The sequence below is a fragment of the Pongo pygmaeus genome, chromosome 13 (assembly GCF_028885625.2).
Source record: "Pongo pygmaeus isolate AG05252 chromosome 13, NHGRI_mPonPyg2-v2.0_pri, whole genome shotgun sequence".
In the NCBI taxonomy this organism is placed as follows: domain Eukaryota; kingdom Metazoa; phylum Chordata; class Mammalia; order Primates; family Hominidae; genus Pongo; species Pongo pygmaeus.
This window is the reverse complement of record NC_072386.2, coordinates 22802815-22830711: the sequence shown is the minus strand read 5'-3', so window position 1 is coordinate 22830711 and position 27897 is coordinate 22802815. Positions and strand designations below refer to the sequence as shown.

The following is a 27897-nucleotide window of genomic DNA, read 5'->3' as shown; positions in this document are numbered from 1 at the left end:
ATTTTATTTTATTTTTATATTTATTTATTTTTGAGTTTCGTTCTTGTTGCCCAGGCTGGAGTACAATGGCACGATCTCGGCTCACTGCAACCTCCGCCTCCCGGGTTCAAGCAATTCTCCTGCCTCAGCCTCCCAAGTAGCTGGGATTACAGGCACGTGCCACTGCGCCTGGCTAATTTTGTATTTTTAGTAGAGACAGAGTTTCACCATGTTGGTCAGGCTGGTCTCAAACTCCTGACCTCAGGTGATCTACCTGCCTCGGCCTCCCAAAGTGCTGGGATTACAAGAGTGGGCCACCGCATCCGGTCTTGTATTTTTTTGAGAGAGGGTCTCGCTCTGTCGCCCAGGCTGGAGTGCAGTGGCGTGAACATAGCTCACTGCAGCCTCAATGTCCTTGGTTCAAGCTATCCCCTCCCACCTCAGGCTCCTGAGTAACTTGGACCACATGTGTGTGCCACCATACCCTGCTAATTCTTAAATTTTTTTGTAGAGAAGGGGTCTCCTTATGTTGCCCCAGCTGGTATCAAATTCCTGGGCTCAAGTGATCCTCCTGCCTAGGCCTCCTAAAGTGCTGAGATTACAGATGTGAGCCTCTGCACCCAGCTGGTTTCATATCAATTTGATGCAGAAATAAAAATACTGAAGATCACAGAGATTTTAGAATGGCCCCTTCTCACTCCCTGAGGGGCAGAGAAACAGGGCTTTGTTTTGCAACTTCAAATTTCTTTGTCATGAGACCCTCCAAAATTATGTTTTGACCATTTGGACTTGGAATGGGGGACACACCTTGTGCAGCAAGGGTGTCTGAACACAGAGAGGCTTTTGGGAGACTGTGATGGGGACTCCTGGAAGCAGAGATCAAGAGCTTTGGGTGTAGGGATAGGGCTTTGACTGTGGAAGGAAGGATTCTGGGTCCTCTGATGAGTGGGAGGGCATCTAAGTTTGGGAGCATACTGAAGAAATGTTAGCTGGAGGGTCTTCGTGGGGTGGAAAGTAGATGGCTCCTGCCTGCATTGCAGGGTGGACCCATCCGTTTGGGCTCTGGGATTCAGGGGAGGAGGACAGCAGCTGGATATAAGGCTACTGTTCTGTGTCAGGAGGGCACTCAGGGATGTACTGAGATGATGGGGTTGGAAGGGCCCAGGGAATGGTGACTTTGAGAAAAATTGCATCTCAGTTGAAGGGGTTTGGTAGAGGCCTGAGTGACTGGCCCTTCACTTCCAGATCCTGCTGGGTAAGGACACAGGAGGCAGGCTTTGGGGGTGAAGAGTTTATTTATTGCTCTGCCCCCGTGGCCCAGCAAGCCCAGCCTCTACCAGCAACGATAGTCGGGACAGGTCTCAGACACAAACTCAGGATGGATAACATAGTTGTTTCTCTGGGGACCACCAGACTTCTTGAAGTGACTTGTGTCCCATCTACAGGAAGAGATGGGTCAGCCCTTTTGGATCCTCATATGTCAAAGTGAATATCTGACTCCAGTTTGCAATGCTAACCTTATCCCTACACTTTGCCTATAGCACTGACCTTGGGTTCCAATACTGACCTCCTGACCTTAGGTTCTACTGTTAAGTTGCTGATACCCAATATTTCCTCCTTAACATCGACTTCTTACTCGTTACTTCAAGCTCTGAACCAACGCCTTTGGCTGTAAGCCTACTGCCAACCTGTAACCCTTTAATACCGGCCTCCTAGCCCTCTCCTAAGGTCCTCTGTCCTTACCACCTTTGACTGCTCCATGCCACTAGCTCCCCCTGGTGGTATGTGCCTGTCAGTGCACCGCGGAGCGTTCTCATCCCATCTACCAGCCATCCTCCCTCAGCTCCGCCTCACCAAGCCTTCAGGGTGCGTGTGCAAATGAGTGTGTGCGCGTTAGACTTACCTAAGGTTCGGATATGGGTAGTATGACGGCGGGGGAGTTGTAACAGCACACTGCATTCCGGGCCGGTGCTCGTAGGGAGGTACACATCTGGAGAAGGAGGAAGCCGCGAGCAGGGAGGGGTTGGGCCTTTTGACTCTCATCCCCCGATTTAGACCAAGCCCCTGAGCGGCGCTTCAGGTGTCCGTCCCAAGGCTCGGAAATCCTCCTCTCCTTCTTCCTCACCCTTCAAAACCCCCACTGCAGCACCGACTCGGGAACCCCCCTTGGAAGACTCCCTCCCGGCAAGGCCTCATTTCTGCCCTTGAGGGAAGAGCGCCGAACCCTGGGGAAGGTCGGGCTCCGGGCGTTGAGGACCTGGAACCACCGGATCCCCGCCACTGGACAGCAATTTCTCCAGCACTAGGACGAAGCATCGTTTCTGAGCTTCCTAGAGGCTCAGACACTTTCCCACTCCGCTATGCCCTTGAGAGGGATAAGACTCAGTCTTGCACAATGAATCAGGCTCTCTTGGCCTGAAGAGGGGCGGGGGATCACTATGGACCCCCACTGCACAGCTCTCTGGGCTACGGCGGACAAAGTTCTCCCAGGCTTGGCTGCCGCCGCGTGCAGGACGAATGCCGAGCGGCAGTCTGGACTCCAGCTGTGCGCTCGGGCCTCAGTTTTCTTAGCAGTAACACGCGAGAGTGCCTACTTCCGCAGGTGGTGCGGGATCCGAGGAGGCCAGAGCCATTCTGGTAAAGTGGTCACCATTTCCCGGCTCACGTAGCCCCCAGGAATGACCGCACCCACTACAGACGGTGACGGGGGACCAGCAAGAGAGGACATTTTCCTGAGAACGCAGGGCACTCCACACGCTAGAACCTGCGTCTCTAGGGCCAGGAGTCCAGGAAAGGAGGCAGGGCCAAGGAGATGGGGGCAGAGGATGCGACTGATGTGCGGAGTTTCTTCCTCAAAAACCCTCTGGCGGGACCTCCAGAGCATATAGAGAGGCCAGGTTGACCTTGAGCCCAGTTTGAGAGGGACAGGGGTCGGGGACTTGGAGTAACATTCGTGCTGGTTCTCCCGCCTCAGTTGTTAGTTCAGGCCTTGGAGCCCGAGGGCGGGACACGGCGGGGCCTCGAGAGCGTGCAGCGCGGGGCTAGAGCAGGCTGGGGGCCTGCACGGAGGCTGGCCGGGCTGGAAGGGGGCGGGGTTCTGGGGCGGGGCTTGTGTGGGGTGGAGCCCGGCTGAGGCGGGCGGAGCCCTGCGAACCTTACAGTTGGTTGCTCCCGGCACCAAGGCCGCAGGCGGCGGTCGGTGCAGGGCGCCCCGCTGGCGTGGTAGTCCATCCCGCGCAGACAGTAGTGGCGGCCCGAGCAAGCACTTTCGTAACCATGGAAGGGCAGGCGGCTGGGCAGCGGGTCCACGCACCCGCATCGGGGCGTGATCCGCGGCAGCTGCTGGTTCCGCGACAGTGAGTTCAGCATGTTCACCATCACTTCGCGCTCTGCGCTCGCGGGTCCCCAGCGCAGGAGACCCAAAGACAGATGCACAGGGATGGGAAAAGGCCAGGTCAAGGACAGAGTGAGGCGGAGACAAAAGCCAGGACGGATAGATTCAGGGTTCCACCCTCTCCAGGACCCTCGGCCTCCTCCCCGTCCTTCAGGTACCCATTCCGCCCTCCTCCCGGCCTTCCCCAACCCTCACCACCCGTTCTTTCCAACGCCCCACTACCACTCTTTACCGTAGGCATTGAGCCGCTCCGGCTTAGGAGGGCATTCCAAGGGCATTCCTCGAACTGCTGTCTCCATCCCGGCCTCCTGGAAGCGGCACACGTGCTACCTCAAGCTCTGACCTGGCAGAGCTGCTCCCTTTTAGGGGTCCTCCCAGAACACCTTGACCTATCGCCACGCCGCACCTTCTCCCGCCCTTCAGCAGCTCCCCACCTCTCCGGGGCTCTGTGTTGGCGGCTGTCGCCGGGCAACGCGTTTACACCGTCTACAGGGGCGGAGTGGGGTGGGAAGGGCTGAAGGTGGATGGGGTTTGGCTCCTGGGCCTGTGACAACCCTGTCTCAGCGTTTGCCTTTGATTTTACCCCTCTTTGTCTAGCTGACTCTGTTTAGCTGTGTCTGGGTGTCTCTCTAATAGGGAGTTTTCAATATTGCTTGTCATTCCGTGGAGAACTTGTGAAAGATTCTGATTCTTGAGGAAGTTCTAATTCAAAAGGGTTCCGTCAACCCAGGGTCAGCCATCAGCCTGTAGTTAAGAGCCCCCGCTCTGGTTTTGGGTCCTCTCAGATGCCCTTGAGTTTGCGGCCGTGGCTGGACCTTCTCCTATGTCCTTGGAAGACTCTCCTGTATCTGCACTGCTATTGAGTGGCCTTAGTCTTTCTCCTTCCGTCTGTGCTCACATCACAAAGGAGGAGAAGGTGGAGCAGGGAGATTCATTGTGTCACTGACTCCTTGGCTAGCCCCAGTATCACAGAGGCCAGACTATATGGGGAGGGGCCAGCTGGCAAGCTTCGGAAAGGTAGTATATCAAGGAGTGCACACCAGCCATGTCCCTACAGAGCCCAGCCACGGATTGGGGCCCAGGGCACCCAATCCCCAGAGATTGAGAGCCAGGGGCCCAGCACAGCCCCACTTTTGGGTTCCTTTTTCAACTAAAAAAATTCAAACCCGGCCAGGTGCAGTGGCTCATGCCGGTAATCCCAGCACTTTAGGAGGCCGAGGCAGGTGGATCACTTGAGGCCAGGAGTCCAAGACCAGCCTGGCCAACATGGCAAGATCCCTGTCTCTACTAACAATATAAAAATTAGCCAGATGTGATGGCACATGCCTGTAATGCCGACTGCTTGGGAGTGTGAGGCAGCAGAATTGCTTGAACCCAGGAGGCAGAGGTTGCGGTGAGCCAAGATTGCGCCACTGCGCTCCAGCCTGGGTGATAGAGTGAGACTCTATCTAAAAAACAAAAAACAAAAAAAAAAAACTCTAGTTTCACAGATGCGGAAGAGCTCTGGGGCATTTGTCGGGAAAGCAATGAGGACCTAATGGTGAAATATCAGTCACTGTAGTTTGGGAGGTGGTGGGGTATGCGTGTCCCAGTCCCCAGGCATCTGTGCTGGGTGCAACAGATACCTTAGGCAGCCGAGGAAGGTAGGTGGTATACTTGTTGCAGCAGCTGCTGTTGTAAGGTTCCATCCTCCATTTGTTGTACCGGTCACTGCCCAGGTAGTTTGGGCTGCATTTGTCTGCTGGATAATAGGGGTGGAGATGTCAAATAGTGTTACTTCTTACTCTACTCCAGGATCTGAGATCCCCTACATGTTTCTCTTCCGATTCCCAGCACAAAGCTGACCCTCACAGACTGTCCTCAAGCCAGACCCCAAGCCCAGCCGGGCCTACACTTGTCTTAAACACTGAGATGCAGCCCATATCCCACCTAAGGCAAACTTCTGAGTTTAGTCTGGATCCACTGTGCCAGCCACTTTTCCTGCCACTACCTTTTTTGAATCAGCCAGCGTGGACAAGGGGCCTCTTCCCAATTCCTCCCTCTCTCTCATCTTCTACTCTAGGCTCTAAGGTTTGCCTATTCTGCCTCCTTCAAAATCACTTGAATCTGGCCAGGCAAGGTGGCTCATGCCTGTAATCCTAGCACTTTGGGAGGCCAGGGCAGGCAGATCACTTGAGGTCAGGAGTTCGAGACCATCCTGGCCAACATGGCAAAATCCTGTTTCTACTAAAATACAAAAATTAGTTGGGCATGGTTGGTGTGCGCCTGTAAACCCAGCTACTCAGGGGGCTGAGCCATGAGAATAGCTCAAACCAGGGAGGCAGATGTTTCAGTGAGCCAAGGTCGTGCCACTGCACTCCAGCCTGGGTGACAGATCAAGACTCAGTCTCAATAAATAAATAAATAAATAAATAAATAAATAAATAAATAACTTGAATCTACTTCCTCTTCCAGTGCCCCATGATCTCACTTCCATATCTTCGCAGCACCTTAACCAGGAGACAATATAATGTCTTGGTTAATAGACACCTATCTCTGCAGATAGACTGCTTGTGTTTAAATTTCAGTTTTGCAATTATTATCTGTGTGACCCTGACCGAGGTAATTAATTTTGATGTGTCTCAGTTTCTCCAACTTTAAAATGGGGATAATAGTACCATTTACTTCACAGCGTTGCTGTGAGGTTTAAATGAGTTAGTATATGTAAGACATTTAGAATGATGCGTGGCACATAAAAAACTATTATGATTATTCTAATGTTATCCTTGCCTCACCTTTGAAATCCTATAATCCAGCCTTGACATAGCACCTGTGGTACTTTTTCACAAATGAAAATTTGACCAAGACACTCTCCTACTTAAAACTCTATAGGGTTTGTCCGCCTTAGCCCCCAGTCACCTAAGCCTGTCCTACAAGGCCCTCAATGATCCAACAGTCTGAAAGAATACATATGCGAGATGGTGTGGAGGAAGCCCTAGCGAAGAGCAGCTGTGTGAGGGGGGGAGGGGTGGAGTGCTGGGATTTGGAGTTCAGGGATGGCAGTTTGCACATACTGAAACTGAGGTGTTTGGGGACATCCAGATCAAGATGACTATAAGCATATGAAGAAGAGTGGAATTCTGGTGAGAGGACAAATCTAGAAATTAGGATTTGAAGCTGTCAGTAATTAAAGGCTTGTGTTAAATCAAATGGCCTTGGAGGAGGAGCAAGGGGAGAAGAGGGTGCAGGATAACACCCCGAGGAACTCCATGTTTCCACGGTGGATGCACAGGAAAGGGAGGCATCAGAGAAGCTGAGGAGGACGTTGTTTCAAGTAGAGTGTGGTCATAGAGTGTGTGCTGGAGGATTAACATACAAAACAACATTAACAACAAAACAAGTAGAGAGTGGTCAGAAGAGTACAATTCATTGGTCTAGGAGGGTAAAGGTCTCAGAGGGTAAAGACTGCAGAGTCCTGTGGATTTGGTAATCAGAGCCACGCAAGAGCAATTTATTGTTTCATCATAGGAGATGCACATTCCCAACTTCCACTGGGAATTCTCAGTCCATTCAACAAAGACTTATGAAGCCTGGCGCTATGCTCGATGGAGGGGCACAGCTGTGAATAAGACCAGACTCGGCTCTTTTCGAATGTATAGCCAGACAGATTATAGACATCCAAGCAAATGAGAAAGACAGTTTCTCATAAGGTATAAGAAAGGGTGAGGAAATAGAGACAGTGAGTATGGACCATGTTTCTGAGAACCTAGGCTGTTGAGGAGAGGAGCAAGAGATAATTTTTAGTTGGGAAGAAACTAGAGAAGGTTCCAGGTTGAGGGAAAGAGGTGTGGTGGGGCAGAGGGATGCAGGAGAGATGGAGGGAGCTGATGGGAGCAGGGTGGCTGGGAAGATGGGAGGAGATGGCATCTGGAATGCACTTGGAGAGATCTGTCTGTGGGAGGTTAATCCTTTCTCCAACTCTCTAAGGATGGGACCCAGGGCCCTTCCAGGTTTTTTTTTTTTTTTTTTCCACCGACAAGAACCCTAAAAAGCAGGGCCTAGGTCATCTCCTCCAGGGCCAGGGTCAGGTCAGGGGGTTGGGAGTGGGGGGTGGTTAGGGAAGAAATCTAGGTCAAGGGTGGAGATAAAGTTGACATAGAATCAGGATGGAGGCCGCGCATGATGGCTCAGGCCTGTAATCCCAGCACTTTGGGAGGCCGAGGCGGGCGGATCACCTGAGGTCAGAAGTTCGAGACCAGCCTGGCCAACATGGTGAAACCCCATCTCTACTGAAGATACAAAAATTAGCCGGGCCTGGTGGCACATGCCTGTAGTCCCAGCTACTCAGGAGGCTAAGGTAGGAAAATCACTTGAACCTGGGAGGTGGAAGTGGGTTGCAGTGAGCCGAGATCATGCCATTGCACCCAGACTGGGCAACAAGAGCAAAACTCCATCTAAAAAAAAAAAAAAAAAATCAGGATGGAGGTCACGATCCAGGTGGTTGGGTTCAGGTTGGGGGTCATTTCAGGGGTCAGCAAAGGGTGAGTCCTTACCTTCCTCTTGAGAAAGCCAGTACTTCTCAGGCAAGTAGGGGTGGCCTGATATGGACCCCCTATAAGTGTAGTCCTGTACAGCACATTTGGCCATCTTCTGCAGGGCTTCGGGATCCACATGTCGCTCCATGGTATGAGTCAGACCCTGGGCAAGGGGAGAGGGGAGAAATGGTTAGGGGCACAGAGACCCCAGCCCTGGGGTCTTGCTGGAACTAGATCCAGCCTCTCTTGAGAAGGTCAGCCCAGGTGGGTCTCCCAACCCCCCTCCCCATGTCAGAGGGATTCCCATGCTAGCCTTGGCTCCTCTGCACAGTTCTCTTGTCTGAATTACCCTTTCCTCCTTTCTTTTCATCCAAGGCTAGGGCTTGGAGCCAAGCGGTGGCCTTACGTCAGAGTAGTTTTCTGACTTTCTCATTTCTGCCATTTCCTGGTGGGGAGTTCATGAAGGTCAGAGCTACATATACCTGTCCTTTTTCTCCTAGACTGTATGCTGCCTGGGAGCAGGGCTGGGTCTCTGCCAACAGTGCATCAGACCCCAGTCTCAGAAAAGAGGGCTACCCTGGGAGCTGGCTGCCTTATGTAGGTGTCTTGGACAGGAAAGGCTCTCTGGGAATCTAGCATCTTAAAGAAAATGAAGGACAGTGCCGGAGGGGCACCTACTTTAAAATGTAATTCCTGGCTGGGCGTGGTGACTCACACCTGTAATCTTAGCCCTTTGGGAGGCCGAGGCGGGTGGATCACGAGGTCAAGAGATGGAGACTATCCTGGCTAACATGGTGAAATCCCATCTCTACTAAAAATACAAAAATTAGCTGGGCATGGTGGCGAGCTCCTACAGTCCCAGCTACTTGGGAGGCTGAGGCAGGAGAATCAACCCAGGAGGGAGAGGTTGCAGTGAGCTGAGATGGTGCCACTGCACTCCAGCCTGGTGACAGAGCAAGACTTCGTCTCAAAAAAAAAAGTAATTTCCTGACTGCAACCTGGCCCTGATCCTGCTGTGGCTGTGGCCCTGACACCAGTGTTGCCTTTGACCCTGACCTTCAATTTGGCCTGGTCCTTACCCTACCTTGACACTTTTCCTGTTCTTGGTCCAGGCCCTGGGCCCCTCTGCTTTTTGGGGTTCACTTCAACTTACCCTGTCACTTCTTGTCTGACTAGATCTGTGAAGCCTGGATCAGGGCCTCCCTTCGGGGCCCCTTTTTCCTCAGCTGAGGGCTGAATGACAAGTTAGTTGTAGACCCACAGGTATCTGCAGGCAGCTGGTCTGAAAAGGCAGCTGGGTCACAGGGGTGGGACACCCAGCAAAGTCAGGTAGGGCTTCTTCCTCATAATGGGCAGTGAGGTGCTGGGACAGTGATGCTATCACCCACACTTGATCCTTATGATTTTTTTTTTTTTTTTTTTGAGACAAAGTCTCACTCTGCCACCCAGGCTGAAGTGCAGTGATACCATCATGGCTGCAGCCCTAACCTCCCAGGCTCAAGTGATCCTCCCGCCTCAGCCTCCCAGGCATGTGCACCACACCTGGCTAATTTTTGTATTTTTCATAGAGATGGAGTTTCACCATGTTGCCCAGGCTGGCCTTGAACTCCTGGACTCAAGGGATCTTCCCACCTTGGCTTCCCAAATTGCTGGGATTACAGGCATGAGCCACCACACCTGGCCCTTCTCTTGGCCAAGGCTGAGAACTGGTTGCTCCAAGTGCTCCAACCATCCTCAAAACCTCTCTGCTCGGGGCTTCTGGGATCAACTGTGCCCAGCTGGCATTGTTCTGTGAGCAGATCCTGCACAGTCACACTTCTATGTGGGTGGTGGGCAGAATATGGGAGATGTGGGTGCATGGGTCCCGTGACTCAGCATTTCTCCGAGCTTTGCACACACACACACACACACACACACACACACCCCTGTGTACCCAGATACACCCATAGATGCACATATAGGTGTATATTCATACATACACACTCAGATACACCCATTTACACACTAAACACAGATACACACACACAAACAAAACAGTCATTTAGAAGAATTCATAGACATCATCAATTTTTCTGTTAGATGCTTTGCTCAGATGTTTCCTCTTTGTCTGCTCCTGTTGATAAGTAGGAGATTATAAAAGCTTATTGAAGGCTTTGAGCTGTGTGTAGGCTTTGTCCACCATCAGCATCACTGTAGGATGATCTCATTGGACAATATTTTGCAAACTCTAATGTCAGTATCTGTAGGTCTTTCCTCTTGGCTGATGAGATTCTTCAGAAAAGACTCCTTCAACCTTTGGCCTGAGGGTAATGACTTAGCTGCCAGTGTTCTGAGAATCTAGTGCTGAAGATTGCGCTGGGGATTTTAGCATTCAGTATATGGAGGTTCACTTGTTTTCAAAATGGTACCCTGTCCTCAATTGGTATCCCCAGTCCTGAGGTCCTTGCCAAAAATTAGTCTCCTGACTTTAGCAGAGACAGAGGTGGGCAGTTACCCTGTGGCATGAAATAGAAGGGGTGATTAGTGAGTTTAACTGCTTTTTTTTTTTTTTTTTTTTTTAGATGGAGTTTCGCTCTTCTTATCCAGGCTGGAGTGCAATGGCGCAATCTTGGCTCACTGCAACCTCTGCCTCCCAGGTTCAAGTGATTCTCCTGCCTCAGCCTCCCAAGTAGCTGGGATTACAGGCGCATGCCACCACGCCCAGCTAATTTTTTTTTTTGTATTTTTAGTAGAGACGGGGTTTCACCATGTTGGCCAGGCTGGTCTCAAACTCCTGACCTCAGGTGGTTCGCCCACCTAAGCCTTCCAAAGTACTGGGATTACAGGCGTGAGCCACCTCACCTGGCCTAACTGCTTGTTAACAGCTTTCAAATAATCCTTATTTTTGCCTTGGTCCTGTCCCATCCTCAGTTCCAGAGAAGCCTAGGATTACCAGTTCCTGAGCCTTTTGAAAATTCTACAGTTTTAAGTTGAATTATGGCTTGGCTTTTCCATTGCTGGCTTTAGATTCAGCTTTCTCAGATCTGCTAAGTCAGTTACTACTTATTTATCATCTTTTCCAGCTTCCAAAATTGTGTTGCCATTGCCTCTTCCTTCTCACTCTCCTTGTGAGTTTATCTCTTAAATATTCATTTACGGTAGTTTTAGAGGGGTTTTAGGAGGGAGTCAAAACATGTGTTCAACTTTAACCAAGAGAATTATAATTCTTTATATATTCTGTATATTAGTCCTTTATTATTGGCACCTATACATGTTGCAAATGTATATAAAAGATATTTATCTTTTCTGTTTGTGGCTTCTGTCTTTACATTTCTTTCCTCTCTCTCTTTTTTTTTTTTTTTTTTTTTTTTGAGACAGGGTCTCACTGTTGCCCAGGCTGGAGTGCAGTGGCACAATCACAGTTCACTGCAGTCTCTACCTCCTGGGCTAAAGCTATCCTCTTGCCTTAGCCTACCGAATAGCTGGGACTACAGGTGCACACCACCACACCCAGCTGATTTTTTTTTTTAAATTTGTTTATAGAGACGATGTTTCCCTGTTTTGCCCAGGGTGGTCTTGAACTCCTGAGCTCAAGTGATCTTCCTGCCTTAGACTCCCAAAGTACAGGTGTGAACCATTGCACCTGGCTTTTACTTTTCTTTATAGTGTCTTGATGAACCTCTTCTTGTGTGGTCAGTGCTTTCTGTGAATTATTTAAGAAATTAATCCATACTCTCAGATAATGGAGACAATGTTCTGTATTTCCTTGTAAACACAAAACAGTTTTACTTTCCATATTTAATCTGTGAGGAGTTTGGATAACTCATCTTCTTTAAGTGTGTTACAGCTATTTCTTGAACTTTTGCCCTTCTCTATAAATTTTAAAAAGTTTATTGAAGTCTTCAGAAAATCCTGTTGGGATTTTAATTAGTAACTGGGACTACAGGCATACACTACCATGCCCTGCCAATTTTTGTATTTTTTGTAGAGATGAGGTTTCACCATATTGCCCAGGCTGGTCTTGAACTCCTGAGTTCAAGCAATCTGCCTGCCTCAGCCTCCTAAAGTGTTGAGAACCACACCCGGTGGCACTGAATCTTTATGATAGTAACTCTTCCCATTCGTGAGCATGTTATATCTCTCCATTTATTTAAGTATTTTTAAAAAAGTATTCAATTAAGTTTTATAATATTATCCATACAGTTTTACATACATTGTTAGATTTCTAATCATCTTTATTTTTTGATGTTAGAATGATGTATATTTTAAAAATTATGCTTCCTAAATATTGGTGTTAAGAAATGTGATTGACTTTTAATATTTATCCAATTATTCTAACAATGTGTGTAGATTCTTTTTTTTTTTTTAAGACTAGTCCAACACACTAGTGAGGAGAGAAAGTGTGGAACAAAGAGTTTGATCTGTAACTGACTGTGAACAATCAATTGAGATAACTCACTACCTTGGACCAGCCAATTTGTAGATTCTATATATGCAGTTGTATTACCTGCAAATAATGACAATTTTGTTTTTTCCGTTCCTATTCTTATATCTTTTTACTTTTTTTTTTGTGGTGTCCTTGCCAAGCCCTCCAGTACAATGCTGAATAGAAGTAGTGAACATCCTTGCCTTGATTCCAATTTTTAAAAGAATGCTTCTAACAGTTAATCAGAATAATGTTGGCTGTATATTTTTGGTATATATTTTTTATCAGGTTATATTGGCTAAGTTTTTCTTTTTTAGTAATAAATGGGTAATAAATTTTAGTAACTGCTATTTCTGCATCTTTTTTAAATGGCTTCATTGAGGTATAATTTACATACCATAAATTTCACTCAAAGTGTACAGTTCAAGAATTTTTACTAAGATCTCATGTCCATTTCTGCATATTTTGAAATGATCTTGTGGTTTTTTTCTTGAATCTGTTAATGTGATGAATGATATTTATTTTTCTAATGTTAAACTATCCTTGCATTTATGAAATAAATACAATGTAAACATCACAAATTATTTTTTATACACTACCGGATACGGTTTTCTAATATTTTATTTAGAATTTTTGCTTTTGTATTTATGAATGAATTGGCCTGTATACTTTTATTTTGTTATACACTTTTGATTAATTTTTTTTGTGGGTTCAAGCAGTCCTCCTGCTTCAGCCTCCGCAGCAGCTGGGACCATAGGTGCGTGCCCCCACACCTGGCTAATTTTTAAATTTTTTTGTAGAGATGGGGTCTCACTATGTTGCCCAGGCTGGTCTTGAACTCCTGGGCTCAAGCAATCCTCCTGCCTTAGCCTCCCAAAGTGCTAGGGTTACAGGTGTGAGCCACTGCACCTGGCCTTCTTGATTAATTTTGTAGCAAAGTTATGCTGGGTTCATAGAATGAGTTAGGAAGCATCCTCTTTTTTTCTGTTCTCTGACAGAGTTTGTATAAGATTAAAACAACTGTTCTTCGAGCATTTGAGGAATGTAACTGTTTATCTATGCTGGGTGTTTTCTTTGTGGAAAGTTTTCAAATTACTGGTTTAATTTTTTAAATCGTTATAGGAGCATTCAGATTTTTTCCAATTCTTGAACTGGTTTGGCAAGTTTTATTTTTCTTGTGTTTGTCCATTTGCTTTCAATTTTATTAGCATAAAGTTGTTCAGAACATTTACTTTTATTTTCTTCTACATCCATTGTTAGACCCTTCTTTTATTTGTCTGTGCCTTGTTTTTCTTAATTCTCTAGAGATTTGTCTATTTTATGAGCCTCATCAAAGAAACAACTTTTGCCTGTTCATCTTGTTGAATCTTTGCTTTCTAGTTTAACTTTTGCTCTTATTTTCATTATCTCCATTCTTCTATTTTTTTACATTTATTATTTTCCCCATAAGTTGTTAAGTTTGATGCTCAGGTCATTTATGTTTCACATTTTTTTAGACAAGGATTTAGGGATATAGGTTTTCCTCTACAGCTTTTATTGTACCCCACAAGTTTTGATATGCAGTCTTTTCAGTTCTGAGTATATTTCCATTTGTTTTGATTTCTTATTTGACCCATTATTTAGAATGGTGTTTTTCAAAATTTTAAACTTACAAAGGATTTTGGTTATCTTTTTGTTGTTGATCTGTAATTTTATTACATTGAGGTTAGAGACAGTTATTTTGCATGATGTCAATCTTTGAATTCTGTTTATGTTTGTTTTATAACCTAGTACTTGGTCAACTTTTATCATGTTCCTTGTATGTTTAAATCTGTAGTTGTTGGGTTCAGGGCTTTATTTATGTTAAATAAATCAAGTATACTAATTATATTGCAAGAGTTTTAGGTCTTTGCTTTTTTTGGGGGTTGGGGATGTCTGCTTGACCAATCAGTAATTGTAGTGTGTTACAATCTAATATGGTATATTTTGCCAATTTCTCCATCTGGTAATTCTTTATTTTTATTTTTAAAAAATTTTGTAGAGATGACATCTTGCTTTGTTGCTCAGGCTGGCATGGTTTTTTGTTTTTGTTTTTGTTTTGTTTTGTTTTTGAGACAGGGTCTTACTTTGTCACCCAGGCTAGAGCACAGTGGTGTGATCGTGACTCGTTGCAGCCTCAAACTCCTGGGCTCAAGCCATCTTCCTGTCTCAGCTTCCTGACTATAGGCACACACCATCACACCCAGCTAATTTTTAAATTTTTTTGTAGAGATGGGGTCTTGTTATGTTGTCCAGGCTGGTCCCAAACTCCTGGGCTCAAATGATCCTCCTACCTGGGCCTCCCAAAGCGCTAGAATTACAGGTCCGTCTACTAATTCCATCAGGCCAATACAAGTTTGTAATTATAATATCTTCCTGGTGAATTGAAACTTTGTCATTTATGTAGTGATCCATCTAAAAACTCTGTGTGTGTGTGTGTATTTAATCTGAAAATCTCTTTTGTCTGTTACTTTTTAGCTTACTCAGTTTTTTGTTATTGTATCCGTATCAGTCAAATTTGGATCAGAGAAACCACTTTTAGTGATATAGCATAAGAGATTTACTTGAGAGATGAGACTTTACACAATTGTGGATACTGGTTAAGAACTCTGCAAAGCTGTTGTCTTTGCATCTATTTTTAAGCCTGAAGTCAGTGGCTGGCATCAGGAAGGAGAACTGGACATGAAGTGGGGAAGAGCAAGGACAAACTGGAACTCATGAGGAGGACAAAGTCGAATTTGCATCTGTCTCACTGCCTACAACAATGATGATATGGATGGCCTTCAGGACAAGCTGGTGCCCTTTGCCATGGAATTGTACGTACACCTGGCCCAGGACCCAGAGAGGTTGAAGGAGATCCAGTGGGAGCTAGAGGAGTTGTAGCCAAATGCTGCTCTATGGCAATAAGGTGAACTACTAAATCAGCAACATTGTGCATAAGCTGCCACAGTGCTTGGTACCCCACATCAATCTTCAGAGGGTAAAAATGGCTGTTCTTTCATTTATTCTTTCCAAATATCATGCAGATTTCTCTCATGGCCAATTAGGAAACATTTAGGAAAGGGAATTCTTGCAAGTATAGTTCCAGCTAGTTGACAGTACAAAACTATATTTTATGCTCTCTTTAGAACAATGAGAGAATCTAGGAACACCTAACTCTGTCCTGTTCCAACTTAAATGATAGTTTTCTAATATTTTAGTTCTTCCTTTAAATATTACAAATTAAAAGCCATTATAATTATTTTCTATAGATAACGTTTGCTTAAATTTACCTCATGTTTATCAGTTCCTTACCATTCCTTCTTGCATCTTAGACTTTCCTTCTGTGATCATTTTCCTTCTCCCCAGAGTATATCCTTTAGAAGTTCCTTTATTGTATATAGACCTGATGGTAATAAACATTTTCATTTTTGTTTTCCTGTAAATGTCTTTCCTTGGTTTTTGAAAGGATGACACTTTGAAAATTCTTTTTCTTTGTCTGCTTTTAAGGTCATCTCTTAAGCTGGTGAACTGCAGTTTCATTGTGAGGTGACTAACTGTGGAATTTCTTCTTTTTTTTCCCTCTATTTGTGGATTCATTTATTTTGTTAGTTCTGGAATATTCTGAGCCTTTTTCTTTTTAAATAATAACTGTTCTTTATGCTCTTTCCTTCTGAGATTCCCATTAGATGTGTGTGGGATCTTCTCATTCTATCTTTCATATCATTTAATGTTTCTTTCATATTTTCATCTCTCTGTTTCTCTGTGCTGCGTTCTGGGAAAATTATTTCAGTCTATTTTTCATTTCACTGGACTTTTCAGCTGTGTTGACTCTACTCTTTAATCCATCTGCTGAGTTTTTGGTTTAGCAAATACGTTTTTCATTTCTAAAAATTCTATTCATAGTTCCTTTTTACATTTGTCTACTCATTTTTTAATAATCTCTTATTGCTTGCTTATTTTAATGATTTCATATTTTTAGTTATTTTTATTTTTTAAATAGAGATAAGGTCTCACTATGTTGCCCAGGCTAGTCTTGAACTCTTGGCCTCAAGTGATCTTCCTGTCTCAGCCTTCCAAAGTGCTGGGATTACTACAGGCATGAGCCACTATGCCTGGCCAGATTTCACATTTTTTTAAAAATCATAATTATTCTATATTATTATTATTATTTTTTGAGACGGAGTCTCGCTCTGTCGCCCAGGCTGGAGTGCAGTGGCACGATCTTGGCTCATTTCAAGCTCTGCCTCCTGGGTTCACACCATTCTCCTGCCTCAGCCTCCCAAGTAGCTGGGACTACAGGCGTCCACCACCACGCCCGTATTTTATTTATAAAAATAAAAAAAAATTTTCATATTTTTAGTAAAGATGGGGTTTCACCGTGTTAGCCAGGATGGTCTTGATCTCCTGACCTCATGATCCACCCGCCTCGGCCTCCCAAAGTGCTGGGATTACAGGCGTGAGCCACCGCACCCGGCCCAATTATTCTATATTATTTAACTGTTAATTCTAATATCTGAAATTCTTGGGAGTTTAAGCTTATTATTTGTTGTGTCTGCAGATTCTGTAATATGGTGGTTTGTTTTCTTTTATCTCTTATTGTGAGCTCATGTTTAATTGGCTGTTCTTCAAAGGATACCTGGAAACCTACATTGAGGATGTTTACCGCCATTGAAGATAAATACATGTGTGTGGGGTGTGTGTTGGGGGGCAGAGACATGGAACTTTCTGGTTAAGTTTGGAATTTACAGATTTAATTCTTCTATCTTTCAGCTAGTTTAAGGCTTAAATGCCTTTTTATAGTGCTAATAATGGCATTTGTCCTCAGGACAATCCTGTCTTCTTAACTATACTTACCACTCATCTCCATGAGAGTCCAACACAAAATAAAAATTAATTTTTATTCAGAACTTAAGTTGTTTTGAAGCAACAGGGCCCTTCAGAGTTTCTAGACCACCATACTGCCAAAAGCAGAAGCTTTTCCTTCATTCTTTTTTTTTTTTTTTTTTTTTTTTTTCAAGAGACAGGGCCTCGCTGTGTCATCCAGGCTGGAGTAAAGTGGTGTGATCAAGGCTCACTGCAGCCTCAACCTCCTGGGCTCAAGTGATTCTCCTATCTCAGCCTCCCGAGTAGCTGGGACTATGGGCACATGCCACTGCACCTGGCTAATCTTTGTATTTTTGGTAGAGACAGGATTTCACCGTGATGCCCAGGCTGGTCTTGAACTTGTAGGCTCAAGCAATCTTCCTGTCTGCCTCAACCTCCCAAAGTGCTTGGATTACAGGCGTGAGAAACCATGCCTGGCTTTTCCTTCATTCTTAATACCACTGCTATCTGACTTTCACTCCTCGCCATTCATTGAAGCTGTCTGGCTAAGTTACCAAGAGTTACTACATCCAAGAGATTTCTTTCTCTGTCACTAACACTTGACACTGATCTTTGTCTAATAATGCTGTCTTTATTGGTTTATCTTTGATTTTCCTCCTAGTTCTCTGGCAATAATTCTCTGTCTTCTTTTATGGCTTTTCTTCCTTTACCTACCCTTAAATATTTATATTCTCCAAAGTTATGTCCTTGGCCATTTTCTCTCTCCTTTAGCAATTTCATCTCTTCCTATGACTTCACCCACCATTTATATGATGATGACTTCAAGATCTCTATCTATAACCCAGACCTCTTTCCTTTGCTTCAGATAAGTATATCTAACTACTTGCCAAACATCTTTTCCTGGATATCCTCAAATATTTTTGTTCTAAAATGAACTCCAAATCTCTAATCTGTTATTCCAAACCTCAGTTGATAGCATTAGCATTCCTCCAGTTGCCACAGCCAAAAACTCAAGGGTCACCCTAATCTCTCCCCTTACCATCCAGATGGTGACCAAAATCTGTTCATCTACTTTTTAAAATTCCCTTCTATTGAGTATGGAGTCAGGCACTCTCATATTTTGCTTGTGGAAATGTAACTTGTTACAACCCTTACTTATTATGGCAATTTGAGGTATATAGCAAAAGTTTTAAAAATGTGTATATCCTTTCTCCCAACAATTTCACGTTTAGTAATTTATCCTAAGGGAATAATTGGAAATGTGTACAAAGATACATGTATAAGAATGATTATACTAGCAAAATTTTATAAAGTACCTAAATTTTCAATAAGATTCCTTAAATACACCATTTTGTAATAAATTTTATTTATTTTTCTAATAAACAATATTTGCTTCCTGAAAGGGCATACAATAATATATTAACAATGGTTATTTTAGGTAGTAGGATTTTAGACCTTTTTTCTTTGTGCTTCTCTGAGTTATCTGCATTTTCTACATTGAGCGTATATTTATTTTGTAGTTACACAAAATAAATTAATTTAAAAATTCTCTCCTATTCAACAAATTCCTTTTCTCATTGTGACAATCTCCTTATCTCCCACCTACATCCTCCTTCCTCATCTTTTCACCCCTCGCTGGCCTTCCTGCCCTCAACCCCAGCCCCTGCAATTCCCTGACACTGTGGCCAGAGTGGCCCAACTCACCATTGAACCATGACTCTCCCTCCCAGGTTCAAAAACCTGGAGCCTTATGTCCACGCTCCACAACATAGCCAGAGAGGCCCTTCTTGGTCTGCAGATTCCTCTCTCACCCAAGGACTAAACTCTCCTGCTCTAACAGTTTCAGTTTCTAGTAGGTCCCTGCCCACAGGCTGCCTTTTCTCCTGACTCTCTTCTGCTGGAAGCCTCCTCCTCCTGGATCCCTCAGTAGATCTGCCCTTCAGGTTGGACAGTGCTCTCCCCTTTCTGGCTCTCCACCTCTGCTGGTGCATGTTCCACATCGGGCAACTCTACTTTGTTCACTTGTTTGCTGTGAGCTCCTCAAAGGCAAGGTCTGGCCCTTCCCTTTTGTATCCTGGGTTGCCTACAGATGAAGATACTCAGCAAAGTTGGATGGTACACACAGATAAATTCTCTTAGGCAGAGTCACAGTTAGACTCACAGATTTCCTCCCACCTGACCGCCAATCTCCAAGCACAGACACAAGGAAACTGTGATACATATACATAAAGGCACGCATATAGGACAGTTTCCGGCCTATTCCACAGGCAGCCTCAGGGCCTTTGCACTTTCTGATCACTCGTCTGGAACTTTCAGCTCTTCTATTCTTTCAGGTCTTCATGTGGCTAGTTCTATCTCATCTTTCCAGTCTCAGTTTATTGTCACCTTGAGAGAGGGTTTTCCGTGACCTAAGTAGCCCTTCCTTTCCATTTCCACTTCCACTACTCTGTTTATTTCCTTTACAGTATTTTTGAAGAGTTTATAAAACTCATGTTTATTTCTTTTTTATTATCTGCCTGTTCCTACCTCCTACCCTAATGTAATTCCATGAAGGCAGGATTTTGTGCTATTTTACATACCATTGTAAATTCTGTGCCTAGGTAAATGAATAAAACACACACATACACAAAGCTGCAAATAATTACAAACACACATTGCCAGGCATCCAGACTGGCCATACGCTCTGGCCTGCCCCTCCCCACCAATCTCCCACTTACCGGAGTCAGAAACTTGTTGGCTTCCCAGGCACACAGAGGTGGGTCCTTATAGACCTCCTTGATGGAGGTGGGAGCCCTGTAGGAGTCACTGTAGGTACTGATAGGGGTCCTGGTCTTACGGGAGAACAGGAACATGGTGTGGTCTTGGAGATGCCGTGGTGGGCTCTACCTGTCAAGGGCTCCTGCTGGACATCAGTGACCACCCTTCCCCTAGACAGGCCACACCTCCAGCCTGGCAGGTGCCCCTAGCTGCTATACTCCCCTCCTGCAGAGGATCTCTCAGCTTCCTTCCCCAACAGCCTTCCTGCTCCCACCCCACACTGATGCCCCCTCCAGGATGGGCACTGCCCATTGTGATATCACCTGGCTCAGCCCCATCCCTGGGAAGGTGAGGAGGTCTAATTCCTTCCCTGCTCCTGACCCCCTCCTGCCTCAAGCCTATCAAAAGAGCCCAATTTCTAAGAGTTCAGAGGGCCTCTGGAGATCTTCTAGGTCAGGCTTCTCACTGTTGAAGAGAAACAGAGGTTCGGAGGGGTTGTGACTCACCCAGGGTCATGCAGCAGGTCAGTGGCATGCCTGGGAACCCACAGGTGGAGGTGGAGTAACACGTGTGCCCAAAGGACCAGTTCTTTCTGCTTCCCAGCCCATCTGCCCCTTGACCACACCCCAGGGAGGGAGCTGAGGCTGGCTTGTTTGATGCTTTTAATATCATTATTTGTGTTACACGATACACAACCAAGGATGATGGTCAATACTGCAATGAAAATGTTAAAAAAAATATTATACACGGCTCATGTCTTCCACACACCTTCCTGGAAATAAATTAGTGAGCACGGAGAAACCTGGCTGGGGGGCAGCCACAGCTGAGAGAGGAGGGAGTGTTAAGGCAGTATCTACAAGGGGAAGGGTGGCAGGAGGGCAAGCTAAGGCCTAGATTCTTCCCTCCAACCTCCCAGACAGGGAAGGAGGGAGCCACACCCCTCCCTAGACACAGAAGCTGCCACTGCCAGCTTCCTGCCTCTCTCTGCCACACATACACTGCCTCAGTTGGAAGTCCTTGCCTGCCAGGGAACTAGTATGTCCTGTGGGGGGGAGATTTTCCCTGGTGTCTCAGGGCCACAGAGATTGAACAACGGGCCCGAGTCACACAGCAAGTCAGCAGCAAAGGCAGCAGTCTAAATGAGCCCCCAAAAAGAGGAGGTACCCATGTTCTAGAAAGGTGAGCCAAGGAGCCCCGGGGTAGTGGTGGTGGTAGTGGGAGGCCTGGCTCTGGGGTCCAGATGATGGGGGCACAGGGGTTGGGGGGATGTTGATCTGGGTGGGAGAGGTGGGTTCAGATGGGGGCCAGTATGGGCCCTGTGGGTCCTGCAGGTACCTTCTCTGTCCTTGCCTCCCTTTGTTTGGCATTTTCTCATCATCTAACTTGGGTCCCTGCACTAGAGGAGGTAGGGATGGGTTGGAGGAGTAGGGGGTGGTGAGCTGTACCCCAATATTTTGGAGCTGGCAGTTCCTGGGTATGATGCAGGGAGAGGTGCCACCCTTCCTAAGCCAACAGCCTCACTCCCTCCTCTCATTGCTCCCCATTCCAGCTCCCACCTCCCAGGATTGGTGTCCAGAGAGTGGGCTGTGGGTGAGTCTACTGCATGCCTGCAGCATGTGAGTGGATCCATGGGAGTGGATCCACCAGCACATGTGGGGTGTTAGCATGAGATGATCCACCTGGGCCTGTGCTATAAGGTATGTGGGCACAGGCCTGTGCAGTCTTAGGCTATCTGTGCTTTCATTTTTCTTCACACGGTGGCAGGTCTACACTGCCCAGCCCCAGGGGTGGGGCCTTCCTCACCTCTTCCCTCTTGATTTTCAGCCTCAGCTTTCCAGTCCCCTCCCCCAAACCAGCAATAGCAGAAGCAGCTGTATACACATCTTGATCTACAGACACCCTATACAGCCACACACAATAGACACCCCTCCAACACACATACACATTCACAGACAAACACGTAATCCCAAACAGAGCCACATGTGCTCAGACATACACAGTCCTGATAGGAACTGCCCCTTCGCCTTTCTACAGAGACACACAACTCTGCCCCACCCCAACCTCTAGGTGTACTGAGATATACAGAGATTGCCCCCTCCCCACCACAGAAATTTCTATGAAGAAACTCTTTCAGGTATAAAAGGATCTTCAACATAATTTCAGCTGCTGTTCATTTTCTAGTTGAGGAAACTGAAGACGAGAGAAAGCAAGTGGCTTGTTGAAGATCACAGGGAGGGGCCAGAGCTACGACCAGAACCCAGGCTTCTGACTCCCAGTCCAAGGCTGTCAGCCCATTGCACTGCTGAGCCGCCTTCTGCACTGTAAACACACCACACAGGCACTTCCCTACCAGGGACACCCACATCTATGACAGGAATAGACTGAGGAGAGACAGGTCCAACAGAGACACACACCCACCCACCCCCTGACAGCCTCAGAGATACACACACATTCTGCTAAGCACTCCCTACCACATCCAAACAACCACATCCATATAGCCACTCAGCCCACTGGATTCACCAAAGCTTGCTCCTGGATTCTTACTGGGAAGCAGCCTCCTACGTCTTGGGCTGGGGTGAGGGGAATGGGCCATTGGAGTCCAGCCTTACTCCCTGCTTCCAGGCTGGGATTGAGACCAATGAGCACAAGGGTGGGTGAGGGTGGGGGTGGGGTGGGGTAGGCTGGTGGCAGACAGATAGATGCATTGGTGAGGGGCCAATTAGGACAGATCATACCACCCAAACCTCAGCCTGTCTCTAAGGCCCACCTTACCCTGCCCCACTCCCAGAGAGCAAGGAAGCGGGTGAATGGGGCAAGAGGAGGAAGAAGGCAGTGATCCGACGGGTGAGGGGCACTACCCGGTTGGGCAGCTTTGCCAGGCTTCCCATCTGAGGAAGGGGAAATGCAAATAGAAACATGGGCCATTAGGGGGTGTGTGAAGGAGGCTCCGAGGTGCTGGGACCCGTCCGCACTGCCCTGGGCCTTTCTCCCTCCAAGCCCCTTTCCTGGTTTGGCTGAGGCCGGGGCTTTGGAGTTCATGGCTTCGCTGGGGTGGGGCCAAGCCCCTGGCTTTGTGATCCCCCCACTCGTTAATGTTGACCTCCCTGCCGTCCAGTCTTCTCTCTTGGCCAGCCCTGGGAAGCGGGGCAGGGTGCTGGGTGAGGTTCCCCCAGGTAACTGAACAAACGGCCCCCACCCCTCCTCAGCTCCCGGGTGGAGAGAGACCCGGTTTTGGTTTCTCCAGCTCCATGAACACACAGAGGTACACGTCCTACCATAGGAGGAAGCAATGACTGTTATACGAGGTTGGCGGCTGTAGGGGCACGGGGCCGGGGGCAGGCAGACGAGCTGGGAAGGGGTCGGCCTCTGCCCGTCCTACCCGGCCCTTGGCGGCCCCGCCCCGGCGACCGCAGCGGCCCCGCCCGCTACTGAATGTGGCAGGCGGTGGAGGACGTGGCCTGGCAGCACATGCAGGTGGGGTTCACGGACTTGGGGGGAATGAGGTCTAGGTCCTCGTCGTCGGGGATCTCATCTAACCGGTAGCCGTCCTTCAGCAGCTGGATGTTCAAATCTTGGTTGATCTGCTGTAGGCAAAGGGGAGGGAGGTCAGGCCCGAGCAGCAGGGAGGCACCACCCACGGCTCTGCGGCCACTCCAGGCCGTCTGCGCCCCAGTCCAGCCAGTGCCCTGGATATCAGCCCCGCCCTGTCCCAGGTCTGTCCCTACCCCCAGGCCCTGCTCCTGCCTAGGCGCCCTCCTTCGCCTCTGGCCTCCCTTTCTTTCTAGTCACCCCTCCCCATTCTATGGTCAACTTCACACCTCTGGTCCTGCTCCTGTTCGGGTTTTGCCCCTATCTCAGGCCGGCTACTAGAGGATATCACCTGTATTTTACACCCGTTCTACTTAAATGGCCTGCTGCAATCCAAAGCCCCGCTCCTAACCCTGGGCTCCCCACACTTGAGGCCAGTAACCACTTCTTTTCCATCCTATCCCAGGCCCACTCTGTGCAGGGCACCACCCAGCCTTGCCCAGTCCTCTTTTTCCTTGTACTTGGGCATTGGCCCCAGCCCTCCCCCTGGATGGCGGTGATCCTGCCCGGTGGTGTCTAGGGTGAGAAGGGGTAGGGGCTCACCTCAGCAGAGGAGTAGCCGGAGGAGGAGTATCTAGACATGTCAAAGTCATCATCGCTGGCCATGGAGGAAGGAGAGGGAAAGTGATACCAAGAAATTACATAGAAAACTCTCTGCAATCCCACCTCCCATTAGTCAGCATCCCATACCTCCCTCACAGTTCCAAATAGCAAAATCTCAATACAAACTGTGCTTGGTGTGCAAATGCAGGATTTTAAAGACAAGTTCCCTAGCCCCACCCTTAAAATCAATTGCTATCCTTAACCTCCTTCTAAATATAGCAGTTACTCCTTTCACCCCCTTCCTACTCATCTTTTTTTTTTTTTTGTAGACTCAAATCACCCTGACTTGTAGGATATTCCCATAGTCCGAGTCTAGCCAGGTGTTTTCCAGGGAGTAGGGCTCCTCCCTGAGGGGACGGGGCATTGAGCATCATACTCTGCTATCCAGAGACAACATCACAGGCCAATTAGGGACAACCATTGGATCAACTGTCCCAGGATGACAGCAGACAGCGCAGGCCCCCCTTTCCTCTCTCTGCCACCTCTCTTCAACCCCCAGTCCCTGGTGTAAAAAAATTCCCATCCCTGGAGAATTCACCCTTGGAGAGATTCTGGCTGAAGAATACCCCAATTCTGACATTCTAGCAGGTGTGGCCTGTACAGCCCACTTGTGCTACACAGGTTCCTTTGGGCTGCCCAGCTACCCCCAAGCCCCCATACACACCTGTCCGTGTCAAGGGCTACCAGCGGCTTCTCATCGGGGCTCTGGTCAAGCGAGGAGTAGCCTTTATTGGGGACGACCAGCCTGGGTGAAGAATTTTGGGAGTTAGAGTGGCAAAGTGGAGCATAGAAACCTGGCAAGGGACTGGGTTGGGCCCCGTCCCACCACTTCCTTCCCTCCCTCCCTCCCCACCTTGGATCCTGTTAAGGCTGTCTCCTCTCAGAGAGGAGCTAGGCCTGAAGAGGGAGGGAAGAGGGGGAGGCTCAGGACCAGCAGAAATAGGTCCTGGCTGGCAGGGTCGAGGTGGGGTAGGGAGGGCCTCTACCTTGTTCGGGCCATGACATTGTTCTTCTTGGGTTGCTGGTTGACAGGGCTACCCATGCTGCCATTCTTCAGGGAGCCCTTCCGGGCCAGCTCCCGCTGCTTCTCTGCAGGAGGACATGGGAAGGAAGCTGTGTCCTGCCCCTGAGGCCACCCTGTCTTACTACTCAGGGCAGCCTGGGCTGGGCCTCCACTGTGAAACCACTTGCTCCTAGAAGGACTGAGGCAGGGATCCCAACTCCAGGCCCCTGCTGCTTGGTGGAGATAGTACCTGGCCCTGCACAACCTGAGGCAGACAGTGGGGGGCAAAAAGAGGAGGCTGCCCCCTGTTTTCTAGGAACCACAACTCCCATGTTAGGGTAGTTAGTGTGTACTTGATGCCAGGGAAAGGCTGGAGGGGGAGCGACAATCACAGAAGGATGGCACAGTCAGAGAGGGCTTCCTTTAGGTGACACCATGACCTGGAGAGAGGTGGGCATTCTAGGAAGGAGGGATAGTGCGTGCAAAAATGCATTTAAAAGTGAGCATAAGTGTGGTTCTGGATAGAGGGGTAAAGAGAGAGGTCAGGTTAGAGAAGTAAAATTCATTTATTCAGCCACTTATTCAACAAATATCCATGTCACTAATTATATGTCAGGTCCTGTGCTAAGGGGCTGAAGACTCTCTCTGGTTACAAACTCAGAACATGAAGGACTTGAATGCCGGACAGAGGAATTTGGGATTAACGCAGAAGGAAGAAGAAGCCACTGAAGGTTGTGGTGTGCGAGGGGCAGGATGGGGCTACAAGGTAAGGGGCAGGAGGCTGGGGGAGCCCATTTGGCTACGATGCCTGAGTGGTGCTCCTGACTCCTTTTGCCAAGGTCTGAGTTCTCCAAGGTTCCAAAGCCTACCAGGTTCATGGAGCTGGCCATCAGGTGACCCAGTCCACTGCCTGGTATGTGACAATTGCTACCAGAAGTAGCTGCCTGGGTCTTGGAGGAGTCCCATCTACTCTTCCCTACTCATCTCAAGTAAAGCCCAGATCTAGGAAAAGGAACTGTTAGGTGGAGAGGAACACTAGGGAAAATGACTCATAAAATAGCCAAATGCTCCAGAGGGTAAGGATGGGAAGGACCTTTACAGCTACTGTGACTCACTTTGAAATCTCCCCTGACCTCATGTCTCTGAATCTCTGTCTTCTACTCTTTGACCCTCTTTCTTTGCCACTGCTCAGCTGATTCCAGCTTTTTCCCAGCTTCTTTCCAGCAGGTGGCAGCTGCCATTACCACCCCAAGCCTCTAGGGGGTGCAATTTGCCTTAAAGTTCCTGGTGGTACTAGGTGCAACTGGGACAATGCTGTGAATTTTCATGAGGAGCTTTGATGGTAATGTAATGGGGAGAAAAAAAGATATTATTTTAAAAGCATGCTGAAATTGTTTGAAATAGTGGGAAAAAAGCAAACAATAAACTGGCAAAACCAAACTACAGACTACTATACAACCATTTAAAAGAATGAAGTCACAATATGCTGACATTGGAAGGAGCTCCAAGATTTAGGTGGTGGGAGAGGGAAGGCCAAATTTCAGAAAATGTGCACAATATGATACCACTTATGTTAAAATACAAAGTAAAACTACAAAAACTAAAAAGGCTTGGAATGGTTACCTCTTAGGAGGAGAATGTGATGGGGGAGAGTAAAGAAGTTATGCTTGTTAAAATACTTGTATTGTTACATTAAACAATAATAGGCTGGGTATGGTGGCTCATGCCTGTAATCCCAGCACTTTGGGAGGCCGAGGTGGGTGGATCACTTTAGACCAGGAGTTCCAGACCAGCCTGGCCAACACGGCGAAAGCCTATCTTTACTAAAAATACAAAAATTAGCTGGGCGTGGTGGTGCGCGCCTATAATCCCAGCTACTTGAGAGGCTGAGGTAGGAGAATTGCTTGAACTGGGGAAGCGGAGGTTGCAGTGAGCCAAGATCACGCCACTGCACTCCAGCCTGGACAACAGAGAGAGACTGTCTCAAAAACAAAACAAAACAACAACAACAACAACCAACCCCCCCGATAAATAAAATTGGCTGCAGTTTTAATCTGATGTCCTAGGAATAGAAACAAATTCCAAGGAGAGAACTATTCTTGTTTAGAAAAACAGCTCGAGGGACTCCCTTGGATGTGGTCTGGAAGGAGAGAAGCAAGCAAGGTAAGAAAAAAAAATAGTAGTTGAATAATAAAATACAGGACTCTGTGGAAAGGAAGGAGAAAGTTATAGGCAAAGGGCCCTTAGGACTGAGGAGGCATCAGTAATTGTTGGGCAGCTGGAGCCTGAGGAGGAGGATGGACAGGAGGATGGCCTTGATGGCAGAGGAACTTGGAAGGATAGTAATGACCTATATTTGATTGTAAACTCTTTCCTGTATGTCCTGTTTTGTAATTTCTCTTCAAGAAACCAAAGTTTTCATAAAAGTGTGTTATATACAGCAGCCATGAGACAGTGAAACTTTGGTCCCTTAAGGGAGAGGGACAGCACATGGGGTGAAGGGAGGGCAATAGTGGTAGGAGCTGCGGACAGAGGCCAGAAGCGAGGGGACTTCACAGGATCAGGCTGCACAGTAAACTGACTTTGGAGTGGACATGAGACAAAGCCACAAGGGAAATGTGGCCCGGAAAGGAAGGGAGATATTTGGGTTTTCTAAGAAACTAAGAGAAAACTCCCCCAAATAGGTGCCAGCTGGGCCCAGAGATCTCTAGATGGGCTGAGATCGTAATCAGGAGAGGGGCTCGGCTTCTAGGGTTGGAACTCTCATTCCTTTCTATCCCTTAGACATAACAAGTAACACCCCACTTCTAAGGCAGCTTCCTCTCAGCCT

General features: G+C 47.3%; 2 protein-coding genes across 19 annotated transcripts in view; both read right to left on the bottom strand.

The window, feature by feature from the left end:
* Nucleotides 1–1255: 1255 nt before the first annotated feature.
* Nucleotides 1256–20372, bottom strand: SPMIP6 (sperm microtubule inner protein 6). 7 transcript variants are annotated; one of them, XM_054502760.2, is made up of 7 exons: nucleotides 19834–20372; nucleotides 7906–8050; nucleotides 4999–5114; nucleotides 3606–3681; nucleotides 3134–3368; nucleotides 1883–1969; nucleotides 1256–1418 (listed from the first exon to the last, which is right to left on the bottom strand). In XM_054502760.2, the coding sequence occupies exons 1-7, from the start codon at nucleotides 19966–19968 to the stop codon at nucleotides 1313–1315; spliced, it is 900 nt and encodes a 299-aa protein (XP_054358735.1). In that variant the 5' UTR covers nucleotides 19969–20372; the 3' UTR covers nucleotides 1256–1312. The 7 variants fall into 7 exon arrangements, with proteins under 7 accessions (XP_054358735.1, XP_054358736.1, XP_054358739.1 ...); XM_054502761.2 differs by having other exon boundaries at nucleotides 4999–5111; XM_054502763.2 differs by having other exon boundaries at nucleotides 1385–1418; nucleotides 3139–3368.
* A 150-nt stretch (nucleotides 20373–20522) lies between these two features.
* Nucleotides 20523–27897, bottom strand: part of FAM219A (family with sequence similarity 219 member A) — a 60623-nt gene continuing 53248 nt past the window's right edge. For 7 of the 12 annotated variants that reach the window (XM_054502768.2, XM_054502770.2, XM_063650203.1 and 4 more), the window contains 4 exons: nucleotides 25051–25153; nucleotides 24729–24809; nucleotides 24005–24059; nucleotides 20523–23457 (listed from right to left, as the gene is read on the bottom strand). In XM_054502768.2, the coding sequence (XP_054358743.1) occupies nucleotides 23299–23457; nucleotides 24005–24059; nucleotides 24729–24809; nucleotides 25051–25153 (398 nt within the window). In that variant the 3' untranslated portion in view covers nucleotides 20523–23298. The remainder of the gene's footprint in view (nucleotides 23458–24004; nucleotides 24060–24728; nucleotides 24810–25050; nucleotides 25154–27897) is intronic. The other 5 variants (XM_054502776.2, XM_054502769.2, XM_054502772.2 and 2 more) reach the window with 1 other exon arrangement.